At 36.9% G+C, this 25,497-nt stretch overlaps 1 protein-coding gene across 2 annotated transcripts in view; it reads left to right on the forward strand.

Annotated features, from left to right (window-relative positions):
- The window catches only part of med1 (mediator complex subunit 1), a 59,489-nt gene that overhangs the window by 18,132 nt on the left and 15,860 nt on the right, over nt 1-25,497 (forward strand). The window contains exons 2-15 of one of the 2 annotated variants that reach the window (XM_073827990.1): nt 1,500-1,606; nt 1,716-1,794; nt 5,171-5,225; nt 6,199-6,331; nt 6,434-6,462; nt 6,927-6,998; nt 7,101-7,175; nt 7,543-7,706; nt 7,805-7,916; nt 9,341-9,465; nt 9,729-9,853; nt 10,135-10,336; nt 13,852-13,950; nt 14,274-14,379. In XM_073827990.1, the coding sequence (XP_073684091.1) occupies nt 1,500-1,606; nt 1,716-1,794; nt 5,171-5,225; nt 6,199-6,331; nt 6,434-6,462; nt 6,927-6,998; nt 7,101-7,175; nt 7,543-7,706; nt 7,805-7,916; nt 9,341-9,465; nt 9,729-9,853; nt 10,135-10,336; nt 13,852-13,950; nt 14,274-14,379 (1,483 nt within the window). The remainder of the gene's footprint in view (nt 1-1,499; nt 1,607-1,715; nt 1,795-5,170; nt 5,226-6,198; nt 6,332-6,433; nt 6,463-6,926; nt 6,999-7,100; nt 7,176-7,542; nt 7,707-7,804; nt 7,917-9,340; nt 9,466-9,728; nt 9,854-10,134; nt 10,337-13,851; nt 13,951-14,273; nt 14,380-25,497) is intronic. The other variant, XM_073827991.1, reaches the window with a different exon arrangement.

A 25,497-nucleotide genomic window follows, 5' to 3' on the forward strand; every position in this document is an offset into this window, starting at 1 on the left:
TTCTCGCGTGTGTTTGGTTGTGAGACGTAGTTTGCGGACTGGGACAAAGTTGTCGGCGATTCTTCCTATTGTACAGTCATGCAGTGTGAAACCCCCTGTCGCCGATCCATCATGCAGTGTGAACACAGCAGCGACGGAATGCTACCCCAGATAGTCATGCAGTGTGAAAACATCTGTGACGCGATTGCTTTGAAAATCGTGCAGTCTGAACTCGGCATAAGCTGCGTCAAAGACGTGTGTGCGCTCTGATGTAAACAAGCACGGGTGAGAAGCACATGGCGAAACACGCGAGAGACGCTCTGGCTGAAAGTGCACATTCACTCTCTGACAGCAGATGGCGCTAAACAGCAAATTGCAGCCGTTACCCCAGAAACCCTGTAAACATAGCAGCTGCAAATTGTATTTAAATTATTTAAATAGCTATTTAGATTGTTGTATTCACAGTGGAATTAATGAAAGCGCCAATAATTTAGACTCAAAAGGCTATTTATTTTAAAACTTTTTTACATTTTAATCTGGACTATACATGCCCTAGGTATTGTTTAAAAGTGTTTTGATTCTTTTTAAACAGGTCACACTTTACATTAGGGATGCACCGAATGTTTGGCAACCAAAATTATTCGGCCAAAACTATCAAAAAGAGCTCTTTTGGTGTGTCGAATAAATTATACCGAACAATGATGTGACGTGATCAAATAGAGACGCACACTAATGCAGCAAACGGTGTCGGCAGTGTAAAAGCATTTAAAACTGTCCGAGAAAAGAGGCAAAAATCATTATAAGCACCGACAGCGAGAGACTGTTTAGTATCTTTGATGAGAAGAGGAAGGGGTGGTTGTTGCTGCTTACTGTATGATGACCAAAATCGCAAAATGGCCCTAAACCATTAGTAAATAAACTACAGAACGTTATGTTGTGTAATACACGTACAAATTGTATTTATTCTGACAGCCCACAAGCTCATTAGCCAGGGTTCAAAGTCCAAAGCGCAAGGAAAATCTGCGCTGAAACAGCGTGATGAGAATCATTCATGAATCTGCTGTAGTACTGAGGCAAAGGTGTTCTTGCGGGTTTCCGCCAAAACATTCATGAATGTTAGCATTGTAATTTTACAGTTGCTCTGTGAAATAAAATAAAAAAGTAAGACAAAAATAATGATAACAATCATTACAACAGCTCTAATAATACATTTATTATAACATTCTCTTTTGCTCAGCAAGGCTGCATTTATTTATACATTAAAAACACATGCCTGATTCAAGAAGGGGCTCTTAAAAATGTCCAAAGAGTATTATTTTACCAACTTATTCATATTAAGTTCAATTCTGCTTTGTTGGTAGGCTATAATGTCTACTTGAATGTAAAAATGTGCAAACAGAAAATCGTCTGTCAGAACAGCATGCAAGAGCTGAGTTTTATTGTGCTTAAATGATTTAAAATGTTCCCTAATAAAAGAATTGATCATATTTTGTCATCACTTTGTTTGAACTTGTTGACAGAGTCAGAGAAACAAAATCGTATGACAGCACTGTTGGAAAGGCTCCACGGCAAACACAACTCTTCTCGGTCCTGGCAGGAGACCAGCAAAGTGGTGCGGCAGGCTATGGTAAATCCCTCTGATGAGAAAAGCTTTTTAAAGAAACATAGCATAGATTTCTTAATAGTTTTTGTACAAGTTGATCTTTTTTATTATTGTTTTTTCATTTGCTGTTTAGGAAAAGCGTGGGGTCATTAATACAGCTGGACACCAACTGCTGCTCAACTGTTTAGAGACACTGCAAAGGGCACTAAAAGGTAAATTTAATCAATACAATTTGCTTTTAATATTTTTTCATCTTTTTGATGTTGATGTATTTTCTCTGGTTTAATACAACTTGGTTACTATTGTAACCTCCATTTCTTGTTGGAAAAAAATGAGATGTTGTATCAATGTAGTGATACTACGCATCACACTTAGGAGCGCCAAATACCTCTGAAACTTCAGAAAAGGCTAATGAGAATTGGCGAGTGAAATTTGCATGCCACTCCCCCATACGGGTGTAAGAGGAGACTGCTTGCTCCACAGATTCAGGTTTGTGCTGAGGAGCCAAGGCAATGTCCTGGCCTTTCAGTGTTGTGGAAGGAGGGACACAATGTCTCGTTTCTTCCATCAGGGAATGGATCTTATAATAGTAACCAAGACATCTGTCACACTCTTGACTTTGTGTCCATGTAGTAATACTAGGGGTTGCTATACTAAATGCTACAACTTGTTGAACTGTTTATGAGGTTCTGCGGTTCAGATGCAGGCACTGAAACGTCGTCTAAGCTGTGCGCCAATCGCAACGCAGTGGGACTGCTAACCAATCACAACACATTCAGTTTTTGGAAGGCGAGCCTTTATCAAACCTGGAACTAATCGAGCCATTTGTGCCAGGCTGGGGAGAAAGCTATTATAATAATGTAATTATGTGAAAAATAATGTGTTTTTCGAACCACCAAGCATGAGAGCATGTTCTAGTGCACCCCCAAAACTAAAAAATGACTTTGTAAAAGAGCATAATGACCATTTTATGCTATAGATTTTTTTCTAACTGCCATAAACTCTGGCACTTCCATCTGAATTCCTATGATATGTTGCCTTTGCTATGATGCATGTCATGTCATGTCTACTTAAATACACCGGTATTGCTGCCATTCATAGACTTTTCATGATAGCCAACATTTCAGCCCCATGTGTAAAGCAGCTCAGTCATTAAACGTTTATGGGTTGATAATGTAAAACTCCGGCCAAGTTTTCTTGCACGCATCCATTTCCTTAACGCGTTTCGACTGTTGTAGAGTCTGACATTAATGACAACTGAGATCCCACAGTTTGACATGATCATCATTTTCATACAGTTTGACAAGCAGCAATTGTAAAGGACTATTATACAGTGTACAGTGTACACCCAGCTCTAGAGGTTTTAACCTCCTGTCACTTTTAAGGAACCTGATGATCAGATGTGCTTCCCAAGGGACCTTCCGTCCACAGCGCTGTGCTGCTATGGATGTAATGATAAACCCAAAGCCATTTGAAAAGGGCATTCTCTATGACACAAATCACCACCTTTCTTTGGTACAATTAATAGAGGTCTGCAAAACTCTTCCTTCATCTCACCCTGAGGGACAGGCATTAGTATGTCCTTTGACAGAAGGACTGCAATTTCCACACATAGCACAGGGGTGTCCTTGCCTGCTCCTGAGGTAAAAAGGATGCCACTTAACTTGGACGGGTGCCTACATGCATGTGATCAGCCCCCATGACCAAACAAAAATGTGATCTAAAGTGATGGTGTATTAACGATGTTCAAGAAAAGTGGAGTCCAAAAATCCAAAATAAACAACTTAATGTTATGCACAGTGCACAGTTGTGCCGCGGACCTCCCTGGGCAAACCTGGATTCTAAAAGAGCAAATTTCTCCCATATGGTCGTCGAGAGTATTCCCTCGGGATGTCTTTCCGACTGTGTGCCTCTGGGTGTGGTGACTTCCTTACTTCTCTGTAAGGACACGATTGCTGATTCACGGATGATTTGTTTTGTTCATTATGAGCGTGTGACCGTGGCTGCACTGAGATCCCGCCTCTTGTTCGCGAGACGGCTGCCTTCGTCCTACCCGGCAGTTCGGCAGGCCGTAGGGCTTCACGGCTTCCGGCTAGAGGCTTGGGCGATCTTGCAGTGACTTCTGGAACTCTCCGCCGGGCAACCCCCCACGGACTTCTGGGTCATCACGCAGTCCCGTAGAGCGTTCAAAGCATGACGCTCCCTCTTCCTGCGGGTGGGTCAAGCATCTCCTTTGATCAGCTGTTGAGGCGAACGACCCTGCTGAGCGGCACCCCTTCGCGGTTGCCACTCTGTCAGGGGCAAACGCCGAACTGTCGGCCATGCTTCTCCGGGCCGTCTGGGGGTTTGGGTTGGACGTGTCGATGACATCTTCTCCCGTTCACTCAGGCTGGATGATTGGTTTCGGGGGGTGGGACATGGCACCGAGGGTGGTCTTTCCGGCTCCGCCCTCGCTGCTTCCAAGGAGGCAGCCCCTTCCCGGCGTCGAGCTGGTCGCATCTGATCCTTGCACACGGCGCCTCTCTAGCAGACATATGTAGAGCTGCGGGCTGGGCGACACCCAATACCTTCGCGAGGTTCTATAATCTCTGCGTTTGTGTCCTCCCGTGTGTTAAGGTAACATCAGGTCATTTGCAGGAGGCCTGCTCGGTGACGCCTTGCTGCGCCATTCCTTCTGGATCCGTGCACCATTGACCCAGTTGTTCCCCCTGTGTGAACTCTGGCTCCTCCATGCCCCGCAGTCAGGACTAGAGGTAGTAGTTCCGCGACTGTGCCCATATGTAACGTCGTAGTGAAACGACTGAAGGGGAACGTCTAGGTTATGTACATAACCCTCGTTCCCTGAAGGAGGGAACGGATAAGTTACATCCCCTTGCCACAATCCTGAGTTGCACTGAGGGCTGAGCTATGGCTCGGTTCCTCAGGTAAAACCTGAATGAGTGGATGCACGCCGCCATCTTATATACCCGTATGTACAAGGGAATGGCTGTGCGTGCAAATTGCACTCGCCAATTTCCATTGGCCTTTTCTCTTTAGCTCAGAGGTGATAGGTCTCTCAGGCGAGTTCCCATATGTAACGTCTCTGTTCCCTCCTTCAGGGAACGAGGGTTACTTACATAACACAGATGTTTCATACATATACAGTATATTTAGAATTAATTAACAATATGCTTCACCCAAAGTTCATTTATTTAACAAGCTTTGTTATTCCGTTTTACTGACATTATAACTAACATTATAGAGTTGATGACTGTTTTATGCTTTTGAACTGAAGAATTTATAGTGATTTTTCTTTTATTTTGAATAATAGTTTTGGCAAATGGATAATTTGATAAATTACTTTTGGACATTTGGAGATGCATTCTGTACAAGCATTGACAACAAAAGGTTGATCTTCAGTATGGTCAGTCAGTATTGCGATCACTTAAAAGAACATTGTAATGCAATTTTTATTTATTATATTTTTTCTGGTAGTATTAATTTTGCCTTAGATATATTGTGGATATTTTATAAAAAATTTTACTATCACTTAAATGTTCAAATCTCTTGTTTGTCCTGTGTCTTTTACATTGCATTCCTCATCGTCAGTATCTTCGTTGCCATCAATGACAGATCGCCTGGAGTCCATTGCTCGGCAGAACATGTGAGATTCCACATTTTTTGCCCCCTTTCTTCTTATATACACACATTTGCTGTGCTGTGCCAAAAATATTTGAATAGTAAAATTTCATAAAGTTAGGAATATATGTTATGCAGGTTTAAAATATGCGCTTAAATTGTTTGCATGTGTGTAGGTTACATAAGTGCATCTCAGAGTGACTGTGTTCATGGTAAATGCTGCTACACACCAACTGTTAACATTTACATGTGTGAATCATCTCACACTTCATCTCTGCATATTGTTTTTAGTTTTGGTTTATTATAACATTCATCTTGGAATGCCATTTCATTAGATTTGTAAGGTGAATCACTTTTAAACCTAGGCAAATGTAGGAGAATACATTAGCATCTTTCTTAATATGCTAACTGTTCATCGCAATTTCAAAATAAAAGTTTACACGTTTTGATGTCCACATATTCAGGAAATTACAGTGTTTGTAGCATTTCTGTTGTAAAAAAATGGCCAAATATTAAAGACTAAGTTGACATGTGACTTAAATGTTGTTTAGTCAATAATAAACAAGGATAAGATCACACGGTGAAGTGTAAAAACAAATGTCAGGCCATTGGCACCCTCTGCAGTCATTTGTAATAATGCCTAATGTACGTTAGCTCTATTGTCAGAATAATCTACCAATTACTCAATTACCAAAATAATTGTTAGTGACAGCTCTACTCTAAAGGCAGGTGTTGCAGATGTTTGAATTGTTCATAATCTAATATCATCATGTGCACAGACACAAATTCAATATATCTAGTGAAAACAAATATATACAAGCCTCAGCACAGGGCCTCTTAGGAAATTGCAGTACTTAATACATGCTTTAGAGCCTTGGTGTTATATGTAACATAACCTGCATGTTTTTATTTTTGTTTTACTTGATCTAAGACATCCAAATTATTTAATAAGCTAAATGGTATGTTTGGTCTTTTGTTGTGGTGCTATGTGCCTGCAGGTTGGGATCTCACCTGAGCCCCTCACGTACTGAGTGCTACATCACCTCAGATATGTTCTACGTTGAGGTGCATTTGGATAAAGCAGGAAAGCTTGTGGATGTCAAAGTGGCCCACCATGGCGAAAACCCTGTGGTGAGAAGAAGATTTAAGTGGTTTTTGTGGATAGCATAATAAAGTTGTTTGTCTTTGCCCTGTGATCTTACTTTTTTGTGATTTTGTTTCATTTTCATGTAGAGTTGTCCTGAGCTGATACAACATTTAAGGTAAGTTGAGGGAAAGTAAATCTATAAGGTGGAATATGCTCAGGCATATTTAGTTTACTTCTGCTTAGGAACTCAAAAAAACTGTAATTTATGTTGCCCAGTCAAATACACTGCACATCAAAACACATATACCTTTCAACACAAACACAACAGCCTTATTGATGTAATAGCCATTTACAACCATTTACCGATTATAGATAATATAGAATGTTTTCTGTCATTTGACAGATAAAAAATAGGTTTCCCTGGTTTTCCCTGTTGTCCAAAAGAAAGGAAAAGAAAACAAAAAATTTAAACTGTAATACAATCACCAAAACTGAACCTGTATCCTACTTATACTACTTACCCTCATAAAGTCATCTATGAGCCTGTCGGAATATAGAATTCATTTTCAGAAGTTGTCACTGGACAAGTAATGAACGTATTTAACATAAACTTTTTATTATTTTTTTTTTTTTTTACAGAGACAAAAATTTTGATGAGTTTTCCAAACATCTGAAGGGTCTGGTCAATCTGTACAAGCTTCCTGGAGACAAGTATGGTTTCCTTTTTTTTTTTTTTTTAATTATTAGATCAAATTCATTCAGTTCCTGTTAATGTTTGCGCTTTATTTTTTTTTTACTAATTTTGTTCAACAGCAAATTAAAAACAAAGATGTACTTAGCACTTCAGTCTCTGGAGTTAGACCTTACCAAGATGATGCATATGTTCAGGTACACTGTTTTATTTCTTTGTCAAGAAAAAAAATATTTCCCTTTTATTATTTTAGAAAATGTGGTATTTTAGAAAATGTGGCTTCAGCAGCTGTGCCGTCAGGCATACTCTGCAGAAATAGAAAAAGAATTGTTTTGTGCGAGTACTGACCTCTGATGTTTATGATTCCTTTTAAAGACCAGCATGTTTTAGAAGCTAGTGTGCAGCCTGTTTTTGCTGCCTGTTCTGTACTGCAAACATGCAGAATGGTTTTAGACCGTTCACTGGTTCTGTATCTGTGTTGACATTCAGTACCATAGTGTATATAAGAAAACCACTGTCATTTTTTTTGAAAGGGTACAATTACTCAATCATTTTCTACCACAGGATAGCCACTAATACCAACACTGTGGAGACAATACTTCACGGTAGTGTGGGTCTGTTGACTGCAAGGAGCGGTGGTCATCTAGTATCTCTACAGTGTTATGTTTCTCCAAATGACATATTTGAGGAGGGAACAGGAGCCCAACTAAACTACACTGATGTCAATAGTAAGAAAACTAAAAAAAAATTAAAGATTTACTTTTTAAAAAAAATTGCATTTATAATTAAAGGACATTTGATCACTATTTTCTCTTGCATTCCACAGTTCCCCGTACTTTAGGTGTGAGTGTGTCAGTGACTGTTGAGGGCACCTCGTCAGTTTACAAGCTACCCATCGCTCCGCTTATAACAGGATCTCATCCAGTCGACAACAAAGGGTCAGATTTACAAAGAATTAAAGTTCAACTAGAAGTGAAATCTTGGTGTCTCTACTATAGTGTAATCTGGTGTAAGCTCTTCCATAAAAGAGCAGAATTTTCACAGCATATTTGATCAGAGGCCTACAGTGAGGGGAAAAAAAATATTTGACCATTATTGGCCATCACAGAGGTCAGACGTTTGTTGTAGTTGGCCACCAGGTTTGCTCACATCTCGGGAGGGATTTTGTCCCGATCCTCTTTGCAGATTCTCTCCAAGTCATTAAGCTTGACTGTGTGTTTTGGGTCATTGTCATGCTGGAATACCCATCCACGACCCATTCACGGCCCTGGCTGAGGGAAGGAGGTTCTCAACCAAGATTTGACGGTACATGGCCCCATCCATTGTCCCTTTGATGCGTTGCAGTTGTCCTGTTCCATTAGCAGAAAAACATCCCCAAACCATAATGTTTTCACCTCCATGTTTGACGGTGGGGATAGTGTTGTTGGGGTCATAGGCAGCATTCCTCTTCCTCCAAACACAGCGAGTTGAGGCCAAAGAGCTCGATTTTGGTCTCATCTGACCACAACACTTTCACCCAGTTCTCCTCTGAATCATTCAGATGTTCATTGGCAAACTTCAGACAGGCCTGTACATGTGCTTTCTTGAGCAGTTCTTCACGACATAGTGTGTTACCAATTGTTTTCTTGGTGACTATGGTCGCAGCTACCTTAAGAACATTGACAGGATCCTTTCGTACAGTTCTAGGCTGATTCCTCACCATTCTCATGATCATTAAAAATGATTGACTGATTCACGGTATTTTGTGTTTCTTCCATTTGCGAATAATCACACTAACTGTTGTCACTTTCTCACCAAGCTGCTTTGCGATGGTCTTGTAGCCCATTCCTGCCTTGTGTAGGTCTACAGTCTTGTCCTTGACATCCTTGGACAGCTCTTTGGTCTTGGCCATGGTGGAGAGTTTGGAATCTGATTAATTGATTGCTTCTGTAGACAGGTGTCCTTTATACAGGTAACAAGCTGAGATTAGGAGCACTCCCTTTAAGAGAATGCTCCTAATCTCAGTTTGCAACCTGTATTAAAGACACCTGGGAGCCAGAAATCTTGATGATTGATAGGGGATCAAATAGTTATTTCACTCATTAAAATGCAAATCAATGTATAACTTTTTTGAAATGCGTTTTTCTGGATTTTTTGTTGTTTTTCTGTCTCTCACTGTTTAAATAAACCTACCATTAAATGTACAAAATCAGCAGGGAATCAAATTTTTTTTCCCTCACTGTATGTGGATTGTGCATTATATCCTAAGTCATCTACAGTGTATTTTGATAGCTTTGCATCAGAAATGTGTACTGGTTGTTCAAATGATTTATTAACTACTTATGCAAGTCTTCATTCTTTCAAAATGTTTCCCCCCCTCTAGGACTCCATCATTTTCTTCTGTAACAAACTCAAACTGTGTAGATTTACCAGCATGTTTTTTCCTGAAGATGAATCGCTTGATGCCATTCTCTTTATCATATATTAAAAAAATGGGCAGTATTACAGGTATGTATATAATCTTGTTTGAAACCCTAGGTTTAGAATTGAAGTTAGATGTTTTGAAAGAAAACTTTGATGACTTTAGTTGACTACTACATCATTGTAGTTATGTTACTATACTTCTATTAAATTGTCTTAATGGCTTAAGTATATCAGAAATTTTTATTTAATAGTAATATAAGTTAATAATGTAAGCTTTGCGTGTGTTTATATAAGACACGTGAAGTTAGCTCTACTAAATTTCTGAATTTTTCCCCCCATCTTTTTAGGCATCCCTGTTTTTGAGACAATGCCCCCCTTGTCCCCACTATATGATCTCATCATTAAGAGCCAGCTGCATGAGGAGGGAGAGGCCAGTCCTCCTGCTTTGGCCCAGTCAATGCGTTTTTATGCAGTGAGTATTAGATATTAGACACATTTGAAGTTTGTTTGTTTGTTTGTTTGTTTGTTTGTTTCTCTCGATAGATAGATAGATAGATAGATAGATAGATAGATAGATAGATAGATAGATAGATAGATAGATAGATAGATAGATAGATAGATAGATAGATAGATAGATAGATAGATAGATAGATACCAGGACAGCAGCATATAAACCATAGTCTATTAATACAGTATATCATTATGATTATGTCCATCTGATTCTTTGAATGCATTGCCTTTCTGTCTGATTAGTCTTTACCAGGACAACAACATTGCTATTTCCTAAATGGTGATGCTCCAGTGCAGGATGGAAGGTCTCTTCAAGGAGCTTACGTTTCCAAGATTCCCTTCAGACATCCTGCTCAGGTGCCTGCTCTTCTCGACATTATAAGACACCAGGCTGCTTACAACACGCTGATTGGAAGCTGCGTCAAAAAAACTAACATTAAAGAAGGTGGGTATGTTATCTATCATAATAATTGTCCATAATTACATAGTTGGTAGATTAGTAAAAATGGTTTTGCCAGTACTTAATGAAACATTTGGATGTACTGAAATTGCACTACCTAAAGAGGTAAATATGATTGCATTGCAAATGATTGCATTTGATTGCATTAGCAATTCATTCTTGTGGCCGTTAATGGTAACACTTTATTTTAAGGGTCCAGAATAATGCATTAGTTAAGCATAAATTAACTGTTAATTTGTTCGACTGAATGTACAGTAAATACATGTTAGCCATTATTTACAAATTCATAAGCCATTATTATTTTAATATTTTTTGTAGTGATGTAAATACATTTCTGTGATTTACCATCTAAGTTAACCACATAATAAACTAGTAATTATGTTTAATTACTGCTGGTTTGCAATTATATATGGCTAAAATAGTGTAATAAGGACTATTTGATGCATCAGGTTCTACAGTTCTAATGTTAAAGTTATATCCACATTAATTATGGCAATTATATTATAGGCATTAATTATAGGCAAGTGACATTCAAGTTTATTTATCAGAATAAGCCAATAATTAAGGCTAACCTTCCATTAATACAGTACTAATAAAGCCGATTTGACCCCCTATTCTGAAGTGAAAGTTATATCCACATTAATTATGGCACTTATTGAGTGATATTCAAGTTTATTTACCAGAATAAGCCAATAATTAAGGCTAACCTGCCATTAATACAGTGCTAATAAAGCCGATTTGACCCCCTATTCTGAAGTGAAAGTTATATCCACATTAATTATGGCACTTATTGAGTGATATTCAAGTTTATTTACCAGAATAAGCCAATAATTATGGCTAAACTGCCATTAATATAGTACTAATAAAGACAATTTGACCCCCTATTCTGAAGTGAAAGTTATATCCACATTAATTATGGCACTAATTGAGTGATATTCAAGTTTATTTACCAGAATAAGCCAATAATTAAGGCTAACCTGCCATTAATACAGTGCTAATAAAGCTGATTTGACCCCCTATTCTGAAGTGAAAGTTATATCCACATTAATTATGGCACTTATTGAGTGATATTCAAGTTTATTTACCAGAATAAGCCAATAATAATACTGACGTATTTACAGCATCTACACTTACAAATACATAAGTATTTTTAGCATTTTAACGTACAATACATACGTTTTGACAACACCTAAAAACAAATCCTTTTGAATACTGAAATCGCAGCATTGATTTCATTATTATTGTTGTTTTTAATTGTCATACCAATTGCCTTATGTTTTCATTTGCATTATTAAATAGTTGAATCGTTTACTTTATATGAAATTATAACATTTCATACTGTTCTGTGTGATTTCTGCTGCCAGCTCGTTTCCAAGAATAGGTCTACATAGTGTTAAGCAAGCCTACACTTTAAACTCAAATACATTTCTGCAATTGTTTAAGCATTCATGTAATATTAACTTTGTTTGCCTAGTGGGACACAAAGGGCGTTTTCTCTGACATGCGGTGACTAACAACAGAACCATAAAATACACTGAACACGCATCATAATTACAAAATGAAAAGATTTTATTTGTGCGCTAATCTTCAGAATCCATACGACTGCGAGGAACAGACCCAAATTAAAACCTTTATCCGGCGATCTTCACCTCCATCCCGAGCAGCGAGTCCAGCAACAACAGCATTTACCCCGCGCTGAAGTTGTTTCAAATTCAAATTTTGCCGCATTTAGAAACGACAAGTTTTACGGCAGGAAAATCGAACACTCATTGGTTCTCACCTGCCTTCGTCACAGATTACGACATGACGTGTTTCTGGTGAGATGTGTTTGAATGATGCACGGGCGCAATCACGGAGTGGATCAAGACAATAATATGGATATTATTTTCAGCGATTATCAATTTAAAATACGCCCAGCACCTCAAACAAACCTACTGCATTCTGCCAGAGAGGACTGCGGCTGCAAATGCATCGTCATTTGGATTACTTTTTGGTACGGCTGTTGATATTTTTGCAATAAATCGACGATTGTGATTGCACTTTTAAGTCTGTCATGTTTTGTTTTTTTATTACTGTACAGAGAGAGTTATGGTTAACGTTAGGTTTAGAGGTAGGAGTGGGATTATAAAAAAATATTTTTATTCCAAATTCTTACTGAAATGGCAATTTCCCTGCATATTTTGGTCAGTTACGTTTTATATGCTTTTATATTCGTTATAAAATGGGTAGGTTTAGGTTTGGGGGTAGGTTAAGAGGGCTAAAAATCAAAATCGCTTATTAATAAAATTATAAAATTGCAATTGCTATAAAATCGGTTTCGTTTTGGTGGTAGGTTAAGGGTGCTAGAAAAAATCTAAATCTAAACGTTACTTATAAATACCCATGTATAAACAATGAGATCAGACTGAATTATTGGCTTATTCTGGTAAATAAACTTGAATATCACTCAATTAGTGCCATAATTAATGTGGATATAACTTTCACTTCAGAATAGGGGGTCAAATCAGCTTTATTAGTACTGTATTAATGGCAGGTTAGCCTTAATTATTGGCTTATTCTGGTAAATAAACTTGAATATCACTCAATTAGTGCCATAATTAATGTGGATATAACTTTCACTTCAGAATAGGGGGTCAAATCGGCTTTATTAGTACTGTATTAATGGAAGGTTAGCCTTAATTATTGGCTCATTCATTCTGGTGAATAAACTTGAATATCACTCAATAATAATTGCCATAATTAATGTGGATATCACTTTAATATTAGAACTGTAGAACCTGATGCCTCAAATAGTCCTTATTACACTAATTTAGCCATATATAATTGCAAACCAGCAGTAATTAAACATAATTACTAGTTTATTATTTGGTTAACTTAATAGATGGCAAATCACAGAAATATATTTACATCACTACAAAAAATATTAAAATAATAATGGCTTATTAATTTGTAAATAATGGCTAACATGTATTTACTGTACATTCAGTTATTTATTAATTACTAGCTTATTTTTGTTATTTATTTTTGCTTATTTATGTTTTTAAACGTTTAATAATTCGTAAATAATGGCTAATAAGCCCTTACTATATGTTCAGTTAATCATTATTTATGTATGTGTTCATGCTTATCTGATGCATAATTGTGAACAAGTTAATCGTGAATTACTAGTTTATTAATAATTAACTAATACATCATTTGGGAACCTTAAAATGTTAAATTAGTCATTAATTACTAGTGTGTTTGTGCTTAACTAATGCTTAACTGTGAACAAATTAATAGTTAATTAATGCTTAACTAATGCATTGTTCTGGACCCTTAAAATAAAGTGTTACCCAGTTAATTATTTAATATTATGTGGTACTTATATCTAGAATTAGCAGTAGCAACAAACATACTTTGTACTTTTATAAGACTGCAGAAAGCGTACTAGAAATACAAAAATAAAAAAAATGATCAAGCTGTGACACAGTTAAACAATGTGCATCATTTTATATTTTTAGCAGATACTCCTGGACTGCTGCAGTTTGAAGTGTGCCCACTAACTGACTCAAGCTTTAGTGTGTCTTTTCAACACCCTGTAAATGAATCACTTGTCTGTGGTAAGGAAACCACACTTTTTACATTTAAGTGTTGTTCCACAGCTGGGGCTTTCAGTCTTGTTCTGGAGGACCCCCAGCCCTACACATTTTGCATGCCTCCCTCCTCTAATTCACCTGATTCCACTCATCAGCTCATTAGTAGAGACTGCAGTACCCGAATGGGGTGTGTCCAATAAGGGAAATATAAAAAATGTGCAGTGCTGGGGGGCCTCTAGGACAGGGTTGAAAAACCCTGTTCTACAGTGTGAACTAAGTATGAGCATTACCAAGTTACCAAAGTTTTGCTCGGTCTGATGTCTAACTCGGTCTGTTTTTGCTTTCAGTGGTGATGGAGGTGATTGACTCGAGACAGGTTGCCTGTAAGCTGTATAAGGGTTTATCAGATGCTTTGATCTGCACTGATGACTTCATTACCAAAGTAGTCCAGAGGTAGGTATAACAGATGGCAGATGCTTATCTTAAAGCAATAGTTCACCCAAAAATGAAAATTAGATTTTTATCTGCTTACCCCCGAGGCATCCAAGATGTAGGTGATTTTGTTTCTTCGGTAGAACATAAACGAAGATTTTTAACTCAAACCGTTGCAGTCTGTTAGTGATTTAATGGCAGTGGATGGGCACCAAACCTTTGAAAGTAAAAAAAAATATGCACAGACAAATCCAAATGACACCCTGCGGCTTGTGACGATACATTGATGTCCTAAGACATGAAACGATAGGTTTTTTGCAAGAAACTGAACAGTATTTATATTATTTTTTTACCTTTGATACACAGCAATGTCCAACTCATCTCAGCATCCAGCGCGTTACACGTGTACGCACTCTGGCGTAATATACGCAAACGCCGGAAGGGGAAATCGGTGAAAAGTCAACAGTCCCAGATGAGTTTGTGCAAGCAAACATAATCTTTTAGCTTTAAATCGGTTTGCACAATCAGGATAAGCGCAAGTAATTACCATTTTGAATAGCCGCTAGGGATGTAACGGTATCAAAACTTCACGGTACGGTAATACCTCGATATGAATGTCACGGTACGGTATTTATTGAATCATTTACAGGAAAAACAAAACTAATGAAGAAACTCAAAAAAAGTGCCAGAAGTGCTTATTAAACAGTTTACATGAACACTGAAAATATCAATGGCATACAAATTAGCCATCTATCACTTTGAAACAGGAACTTTAATTTTAATAACAAAAAATCATTAAACCATGTAAAAAAAAATAAAGTTTCAATTTAGTATTCTTGAAAACTCGGAAAAAATAAAAAATAGCAGCCTACTTATTGCAGCTGGCCCATGTGCTGAATGAGTATTTGAGAACACTCACCTCATTCACTCACACACTCACTTATTCAGACAGAGACAGGTTTTTTAAAGGAAAATTAGTATATTAACATTATCTGGTAAAAGCTGGGATCTCTGGGCATTTACAATGTCCCCTGCAACACAAAAACCCCTCTCACTTGGGACCAGAGTATGTGAGCAGAGTGGAGCGGCAACAATTTCCCCTCCGCTCTCAGTGCATTTAATAATCGCTCCGCTCCAGCTCCAGCTCCGCTCCGGGTTCACAATTTTCCGCTCCCGCTGCACTCCTCGCTCACTGATATCAGAAACACCGCTCCTCCTTCGCTTCGCGTCAAAAACAATTCAGAAATAATGTTTGAAATATAACGGTCCTGGGCTGCGTTTCCCAAAAGCATCGTAAGCTTAAGTTAATCGTAGCTCCATTGGTTTCAATGGGTCTACGATGTACTTAAGCTTAGGATGCTTTTGGGAAACGCAGCCCTGTTCATAACACATAAAAAAATTAAACATACTAAAATAAAATAACAGTAGAGTTTGGAACATTAGTGTGCAAACCTACCACATACCAAGCTAATAACATTGTCAGCATTAAAAGAGTATAACTGCTGCTTTATGCAGTGCAAAGTTTGTAATGAAAATAAAAATACATTTTCGTCAGTTATTTTACTTATGGATCGCTGCATTTCTGACAGATTTCTGCTTACATTTGTTTTAATGCATTAACAGAGTGATTGCGTGTGAATAAGTGCTGTACCTGTTTAAATGATGCTTTCACCTGAAAATATTAAGTATCTAGAAAGAACAAACTTGTGAACTATAATTTACCGCTCATATGATGTCCATTGCCGTAGCCTTCACATTATTTCTGATGTGAGTGATCCATCTCTATCGAGCGAAATATGTTTAGCATGTGAATTCCTGCTTAATATGCAGTTATATTACGGACAATTGGCATGAATTGTACTGATAATGGAGCGGTGGTGGAGCGGTCTTGGAGCGAGTTCAGAATCACACTGCTTCACTCCGCTCACAATACTCTGTAGTGACAACAGACCGCAAAGGATGATGGCCACACCTGGGCTGATGGGAATTGTAGTTCCCGCTACCTCCCGTTCGCTCCATTTGCCTGAGCAAACTTTTCTCAGAAGACCTATCGTTTTATCGAGTGATGCGACCACGGTAGTATCGAAAACATTTGCTATTGCGGTACGACGGTATTTACAATACCGTTACATCCCTAATAGCCGCTATACACAGAATCACTGTGCACTGTGTAAACAATGAGTGTTGTACACACGTGACAGATCGCTTCCGGTGTTTGCGTATACTACGCCAGAGCGCGTACACGTGTAACGAGCCGGATGCTGAGCGCGCGCTCGGGACAGTTGTTGGACATGGCTGTATATCAAAGGTAAAACTTTTTATAAATACTGTTCAGTTTCTCACAAAAAAAAACGATTGTTTCGTGTCTTAGGACATCAGTGTATCGTCACAAGCCACAGGGTGTAATTTGGATTTGTCTGTGCATGTTTTTTTTTTTTTTTTTTTTTACTTTCAAAGGTTTAGTGCCCATCACTGCCATTAAATCACTAACAGACTGCAACGGTTTAAGTTAAAAATCTTCATTTGTGTTCTACTGAAAAAACAAAGTCACCTACATCTTGGATGCTCTGGGGGTAAGCAGATAAACATCAAATTTTAATTTTTGGGTGAACTATCCCTTTAAAGACTTTATGCATTTTTACTCCTCATACATGCTTATAACATATTATTGTAAGCAAAACAATAAATTATTGATATACAGAGGCGAGAAAACTAAAAAAAAATTGTTCACCAGGGTCTATGTAGTTGTGAAATTAAAAAATTTAAATTAGAACTATTTACAAAATATTGAATTCTTTTCAATATTTTTGTTTATGGCCTCTTGATTAAATGGTCTAAAAAGGCACAATGTGATATTGAAAAAAATGTTAATACCTATTTTCACTGCCCAAATTAAACACCTGGAAATAATTCAGCTTCCATCTTTGTTTTATACTTTCAAGTAAGAACATGGAGCTACATCCTTTTTGGAACCTTACAGAGAAAAAATGGATGACTTTATTTTGAAGACCCCTTGTGGTGAAAATCAAGTTTTTAACATTGTTAAAGCCCCACTAAGTAACTTTTTTTTACCTTAAAATAATGTTTCCGAATTCATGTCAGTGATTCATCAACTCATAACAGGGTGAAACGGCACTTTCGTATTCGCTTTGCGACCCTCTATCAGCCATAACAGCACTATGTAAGTTTGGGTCGTCGGGTCGCGGTTTTGTAGTTCAAATGATACTACAAATGCGACTTGCTTCACGGCAGGCTTCACAAAAGGTTTTCATACTTTTATAAAGTCATACAACATACTCTACCTTGTCACTGGACATCGTTATTACCAAAGCTGGTCCTGGATAGCCTTTCAAACAAATAACGTGCATGTGACACGACGGTAGGCTAAATTATTTACGACAGCGGTAATGGACAATTCTGCTTCTAATTGAGGGAAAAGTTACTTAGTGTTGCTTTAACATGACGGGTTTTTTAATATTCTTAAAGACAAACCATGTGCCAATTTTTTGCAAAAACATAGTTTGAAACAGCTTCTGTTTCTTACCATCACAAAGTTGCATCAGTTGCATTTTACTATTTCAGAAATAGCGTAAATACTGATAGGCCTAAAAAAACAAACATTAGAAAACTTAAACATTATAAACACTTAACATGTACTGTACCTCCCTTCACTCCAAATCATTTAAATTTAGTGGCATTTATAACAGAACAAAAATAAATGCATACATGTATAAAATAAAAATAGATTATAGTGCCAATCATTACAAACAACGTTTGTTTTAAATGCTATGTCTATAACAAGCTTATTTAAAACGAAACTGAAACTTTAGTGCGCTCACAAAACTCACATTCGAGTGAATCATTAGAAATTTCGGGTAACATTTGGTTGCTTAACTATTATTTATTATGTAAAGAAGGCTTTGTACTTCTCTCGTGTTAATATATCTACTAACACATATGCAAAAAAGTGTTAAAAACACCACGTCATGAGAGTGCTCATGCTGACGAGCAAAACCTACATATTGTACTGTACAACAGACAAGTTAAATTGAGTCACCAAATACCTTTTAAATGTTTAGTTGTCTAATTTCATTTGATCATGAAGAGGTTGCGATGTCAAGTTAGCAATGCTAGAACTGATATGTTGTGTGCATGGGAGGCGCCGGTGCGAAAACTTAGATTCCTTATATCGGCGAAAAGATGTGACATCTCAGATAAGAGCAAGAGATCATTCAAAACTGTATATTTTTATTTGTGTACCTTTAAAAAAACAGTGAAACATACTTTAATTTTTTTTTTTTTTTTTTTAAATGCACTTGCCGTTTTGGTCTGTGTGAACCTGTGTGAAGAAAAACTCAGAAATAGGTCTAGGCTACTTGTCATAAAGATATTAGAAATATATTTATAAAAATTGTAAAGTGTCCAGTTATAAGTTTTATATTTTGCTTATTTGACATTATGCATTATGTAAGTCACTTTGGAATATAAATCATAGTACGCTTCAGAAGATTAAAAAAACGTTAGTTGTAGTCCGAAATATACGGTATAGGAAATGATTTTGCGGACACCTGGCATTGCATCTCGGACAAACTTCTGATTTACACTACATGTACACTACTGGCAGTTTTCCCCAACACATTACTTTTGTCAGTGATTTGCGGCAAGCTTTATGTGCGTTTGACTTTGGAATAGGCTATTAAGATTTTTGAATCCTTCTGCAGTCACTAATTTTATCCAATAGAACTTTTCTTTGGCAATCAAAAGGGGATATACATTTTTTTTTTCATGAAAATAATTTAATGTTTTAAATTGACTTGAATATAACTCTACGCGGTATGTGCAGACTCATGATTATGTTTATTAATTCCCACCTGTAATTAATCACACCAGCTCGACCTGCTCTACTTTCACTTAGTGTGTCTTCTTGAGGTGTGGCGAGACACTTATCCTACAAGACAAGACACGATACTGGGTTCACAAGAACAAGGCGAGACGAGAATTTTTAAACTTTTTTTAAAGAAATCCTCTATAAAATATAGTGAAAAAAACAATGTAGTTGCATTTTAATATGAACTTGTACTTTATGAAATTTTTTATTTTATGAATTATATGCTTTTATTTTAATGAATTATATGCAGTAATAAACTTCTGATTCTGGATAAACTGAAAAGCATAATTTATTTTTATAAATTGGAGATCACAATTCTCTGACAATTCTGAAGAAAAAGAAGATTAGAAATCTAAACAAAATAATATAATTTACTAGTGCTTCTGACCAGTGATGTGCGGGTTGATCCGAAATGAGCGGGTGCCCGCGGTTACGAGTCATCCAAAAATATTTTTTATGATATTCGGGTCGCGGTCGGTCGGGTCGTTTGGAATAAAGATGCCAATTAAACCTTTGTAATTTATATAGTACTAGACACACTTTTCTATGAAATACATAGACCTACACTTTATTGGCTGAATAATATTTACCTTTTGAATGTTGAGCGTTATTAACTGTTGGGGTGGGATTTTTGTTGGGAAAGTCGGGGGAGAGACGCACACTTCGATTAGACTGGATAAACACATGCAGCATCTTAATTGTTAAGAAAATGGTATTCCTAATAAATGTCTTGAATATTTTGATTAAGTCCAATGTTTCTCTTTCTTTTTGGAATTATTAGACACATTTCACTATGTCTTTTCAAATGCCTAGGCCTGTTTAATTTCCTTAATTATAAAATTTAGCACTATTTTTTTAATGTTTATTCAAGCAATAATATATAAATTATCTCATGTATATGCTTGTTTAAAACCAGGGATTAAAAACTAATTCTGAATAAAAACGGTATTTTTTCTTTACATTTCCAGAGAGCGAAACGAACGAAATTGAGCTTTTCTTAATAAATTCAAGGCACTATAATTTCCTATTATTAACAACTATTATAGCTATACAATTTTTATATATATATATATATATATATATATATATATATATATATATATATATATGTATATGTATATATGTATATGTGACCCTGGACCACAAAACCAGTCATAAGGTTAAATTTTACTAAACTGAGATGTATACATCATATGAAAGCTCAATAAATAAGCTTTCTATTGATGTATGGTTTGTTAGGATAGGACAATATTTGGCCGAGATACATCTATTTGAAAATCTGGAATCTGAGGGTGCAAAAAAATCAAAATACTGAGAAAATCACCTTTAAAGTTGTCCAAATTAAGTTCTTAACAATGCATATTACTAATCAAAAATTACATTTTGATATATTTATAGTATGAATTTTATAAAAAAAATTCATGGAACATGATCTTTACTTAATTTCCTAATGATTTTTGGCATAAAAGAAAAATCAATAATTTTGACCCATACAATGTATTTTTGGCTATTGCTACAAATATACCCCAGCGACTTAAGACTGGTTTTGTGGTCCAGGGTCACATATATATATGTGACCCTGGACCACAAAACCAGTCATAAGGTTAAATTTTACAAAACTGAGATGTATACATCATATGAAAGCTCAATAAATAAGCTTTCTATTGATATATGGTTTGTTAGGATAGGACAATATTTGGCCGAGATACAACTATTCTAAAATCTGGTGGTCCAGGGTCACATATATATATATAATATTATTTTGTCATATTCGTGATTCCTGATTTTATATATGAAAACTTCGTTTTGAAGTGCATTCGTTATGTTTGTATAAGAAAAGTCGTTAACCTAGCCTATTAAGTTGATTTAATATTCTTGATAATTTTTAGAAGAATAAAAGTTAAGAAAAAAGGAATTAGCTTTAGTCTCTAATATTTAGGGCTATAGGCTAATCTTTTTCTTAACTTTTATTACACTGTAAATCGAAATAAAATAACTCTTGATCATATTTAACATCGGAGAATCACTAACATAATTTAGAGTAGCCTACTTCGAAAACGAAACTATTTAAAAATGTATAAAGGCAAGACAAACTAAATCACAACATGAACAATCTGTATTTTTCTTGTAATCAAGAACATTTCTTTTGACAAAATGACCTAATTAATGCAGAATGATGTTTGACAGTGAACGCATCTCCACCGCATAGCCGCATTGCTGGTGTCAGTCGCAAATATTAAACATGCGGGTCAGGAAGCGGGTCGGGTACAATATTTTCTTTTTTTATTTTGCGGTCCGAGTTGCGGGCGGGTTAGTTGAAAACGTTGGTCGGGTTCGGGTTGTTTATGCATTGACCCATGCATCACTGGTTCTTACACAATGTTTATTGCTCAAGTCTTTTTTTTAAATATATTTGATCAAATTTGTAAAAAATGTCAGTGTCTTAATAATTAAAGACTTGTTTCACTATTGCAATCTCCTGAATGAATGATTCAATGATAAATTATTTTTTAGACCAGTGAGATCTCGCAAGATCTCGTGCTACGAGATCTCGTCACATCCCTAGTGTGTTCACACTGTCATGTTTGGTTCGATTAAAATTAACTCTGGTGTGATTGCTCTGTTAGTGCAGTTCATTTGAGTAAGCTTGAATGTTGCCATCCAAACCCTGGTGCGCACCAAACAAGCTGATGAGTCTCTATCCAAATTAACTCTGGTGCTATGCGGCATGATCTCAAGGAACAAGCGGTGCATCCAAAAAAAATGAGGAGTGGGCAAACATAAAATAACCAACAAGGATGTAAAGTGCCTTTTATGAGCTCTTTGTGAGTTTGCGGTTGGTGAAAATAATATCATATACACGCAACAATAATATTAAATAATATAATTTGCCACACAGACTCAAACTCTTTAGCGCCACCACTTGTCTGAAGTTTCCATTTCCTTTTGAATCGAAGAGCCAGTTTTTACCAAAAATGCCATTGCATAGATGTGACTATTCGGAGTTAAAGTTATAGTGCCACCAACTGGCAGGAGGAAGCGTGTTGTTTTCAAAATGCTTTAAAATCAACCTCTTAATTTTACTCAGTTTGCTTCAAACTTTATCATAATAATGTCAAAACACGGCCGATGAGAATCTGTAAAGGGGTCGATGATAAATCAAATGCTGTTGCTATGGCAACGTGTCAAACTTTAAAATTTGTTTCCTGTGTTTTTGAGGCAGATAACATGCTTAGAATTTCATGACACTCAACACACACATCAGTATTAATGATAGTTAGACACTGGCCAAAGCTCATAAATGGGTGTGGAGGAGGCACTCTATAGCGCCATCTTTTGACAAAAGTTGGAGGTTAGTTTTGCCTTCAGTCACCAAACTTGGTATGTATATTGGTCTCATCAAGCCGAACTTTCTAATTTACACTCATTAGCTACGACCAACAGGAAGTCGGCTATTTTGATTTGAATGTGGATTTTTGGAAAAATATAGCTGTGAATAAATTCATACTAGTCCCAGAAAATGTATGGCATTCACATCAAACGTTGTCAACACAATGCCAAGATACTGAAGGTGCTAAATTGCAAGCGGATTTAGGATATCTTGAACGGTGTTGACGTGGTGATTTATTTAAGTAAAAGTAAAAAAAGGTTAATTCTAAGAGTAATTTTCATATATCTTTAAAGTGCATTATTCTAACTCTTCAAAACAACTTGCATACAAAGAACAAGACATTCTTAGGAAATATGCTTAGTATCAAAATGTTATCATGGGCCCCAAAAACATTAAAAGTATCATAATTGTTAGTGTCAGATGAAGACTGTAATACCAGGGATGAACACCAGAGGTGAAATCACAGGCCAAGGAATATTTTTACCTCTAATTCCTTTCAACTCATTCTCAGTGTATAGGAATGAATATAATGCATAGAATCAGCTGATATGTACTGCACTGTCAGAATACTTTTACATAATTATTCTATAAATATACACACACACACACACACACACACACACATATATATATATATATATATATATATATATATATAATACAGGTCCTTCTCAAAAAATTAGCATATTGTGATAAAGTTCATTATTTTCTGTAATGTACTGATAAACATTAGACTTTCATATATTTTAGATTCATTACACACAACTGAAGTACTTCAAGCCTTTTATTGTTTTAATATTGATGATTTTGGCATACAGCTCATGAAAACCCAAAATTCCTATCTCAAAAAATTTGCAGATTTCATCCGACCAATAAAAGAAAAGTGTTTTTAATACAAAAAAAGTCAACCTTCAAATAATTATGTTCAGTTATGTACTCAATACTTGGTCGGGAATCCTTTTGCAGAAATGACTGCTTCAATGCGGCGTGGCATGGAGGCAATCAGCCTGTGGCACTGCTGAGGTGTTATGGAGGCCCAGGATGCTTCCATAGCAGCCTTAAGCTCATCCAGAGTGTTGGGTCTTGCGTCTCTCAACTTTCTCTTCACAATATCCCACAGATTCTCTATGGGGTTCAGGTCAGGAGAGTTGGCAGGCCAATTGAGCACAGTAATACCATGGTCAGTAAACCATTTACCAGTGGTTTAGCACTGTGAGCAGGTGCCAGGTCGTGCTGAAAAATGAAATCTTCATCTCCATAAAGCTTTTCAGCAGATGGAAGCATGAAGTGCTCCCAAATCTCCTGATAGCTAGCTGTATTGACCCTGTCCTTGATAAAACACAGTGGACCAACACCAGCAGCTGACATGGCACCCCAGACCATCACTGACTGTGGGTACTTGACACTGGACTTCAGGCATTTTGGCGTTTCCCTCTCCCCAGTCTTCCTCCAGACTCTGGCACCTTGATTTCCGAATGACATGCAAAATTTGCTTTCATCCGAAAAAAGTACTTTGGACCACTGAGCAACAGTCCAGTGCTGCTTCTCTGTAGCCCAGGTCAGGCGCTTCTGCTGCTGTTTCTGGTTCAAAAGTGGCTTGACCTGGGGAATGCGGCACTTGTAGCCCATTTCCTGTACACGCCTGTACACGGTGGCTCTGGATGTTTCTACTCCAGACTCAGTCCACTGCTTCCGCAGGTCCCCCAAGGTCTGGAATCGGTCCTTCTCCACAATCTTCCTCAGGGTCCGGTCACCTCTTCTCGTTGTGCAGCGTTTTCTGCCACACTTTTTCCTTCCCACAGACTTCCCACTGAGGTGCCTTGATACAGCACTCTGGGAACAGCCTATTCGTTCAGAAATTTCTTTCTGTGTCTTACCCTTTTGCTTGAGGGTGTCAATGACTACGTTTACATGGGCAAGAATAATGCGATTATTTCCAATAATCAGAGTAAGGACTTAATCGCATTATGATGTTTACATGTCAAGAGCAAAGTTCTTCACTCCGGTTTACATGGAATTTCCATTATTCCTATTATTCCTATTGTCCGTCAATGAATTGCATTATGTTCATATCGCGCAAAGTCCAGTTTCCTAAGCTCCCTAAAAGTGTGTCGCCTTTTTCGCCATCGTCGTTTCTAATCTACAGACAGGCGCCAGAATATTTTCTCTAACTGGGCTAACGGGGGGCTAGTACAATATGTGGGGGTGCTAAGAAAATAATCGATATTCGTGTAAATATCGTAAAAGTTACTTAATGAAGAAATTGTGTCTTTTTTCTTTTTAAAGAAAAGCAGCTCTGGTAGCCTACACACTATATTTAACAGAAGTAGCCTATAATTTAAATTTTATTTAAAACGGCATTTTAAATTATATTTAAAACTGACACGAACGAAAAAAATAGACACAAACTTAAAACAAGCCCTGCATTCCAGCCCGAGCCCGACGGGCAGCAGTGAGCGCGCCTTCAGCGCATTTTTTTTAGGAGTTCCACAAATCCGCAATCAAGGCTAACGCATTTGCCTCACGATTGCCTAAAGATTCCTGTTCCTGAAGAAGAGAGCCCATTCCATTTTTTTTATAGAAAAAGCACATCAATTTGTTGGTATTGTTTGTGAGGGCACGCAAATATACATAAATCCTTAACAGTTACGAATAATAGCTATTACTCTTACCTTTACGTGTAAAAAAGTCAGCGTATTTTAAGATGTTTGCAATGCAAGTGATTACACTTGCTACTTCATGTCCAGTAAAGCGAGCGTTTAGCCTCCACTCTCCGCACAGACGATAGAATATGAGTCTAATAACAGCGCACATACAGGTTAAACGTTTAAAACTAACATTTGATATGCTTGAACTCTTT

This window comes from Garra rufa, chromosome 22, assembly GCF_049309525.1.
Source record: "Garra rufa chromosome 22, GarRuf1.0, whole genome shotgun sequence".
NCBI lineage: Eukaryota > Metazoa > Chordata > Actinopteri > Cypriniformes > Cyprinidae > Garra > Garra rufa.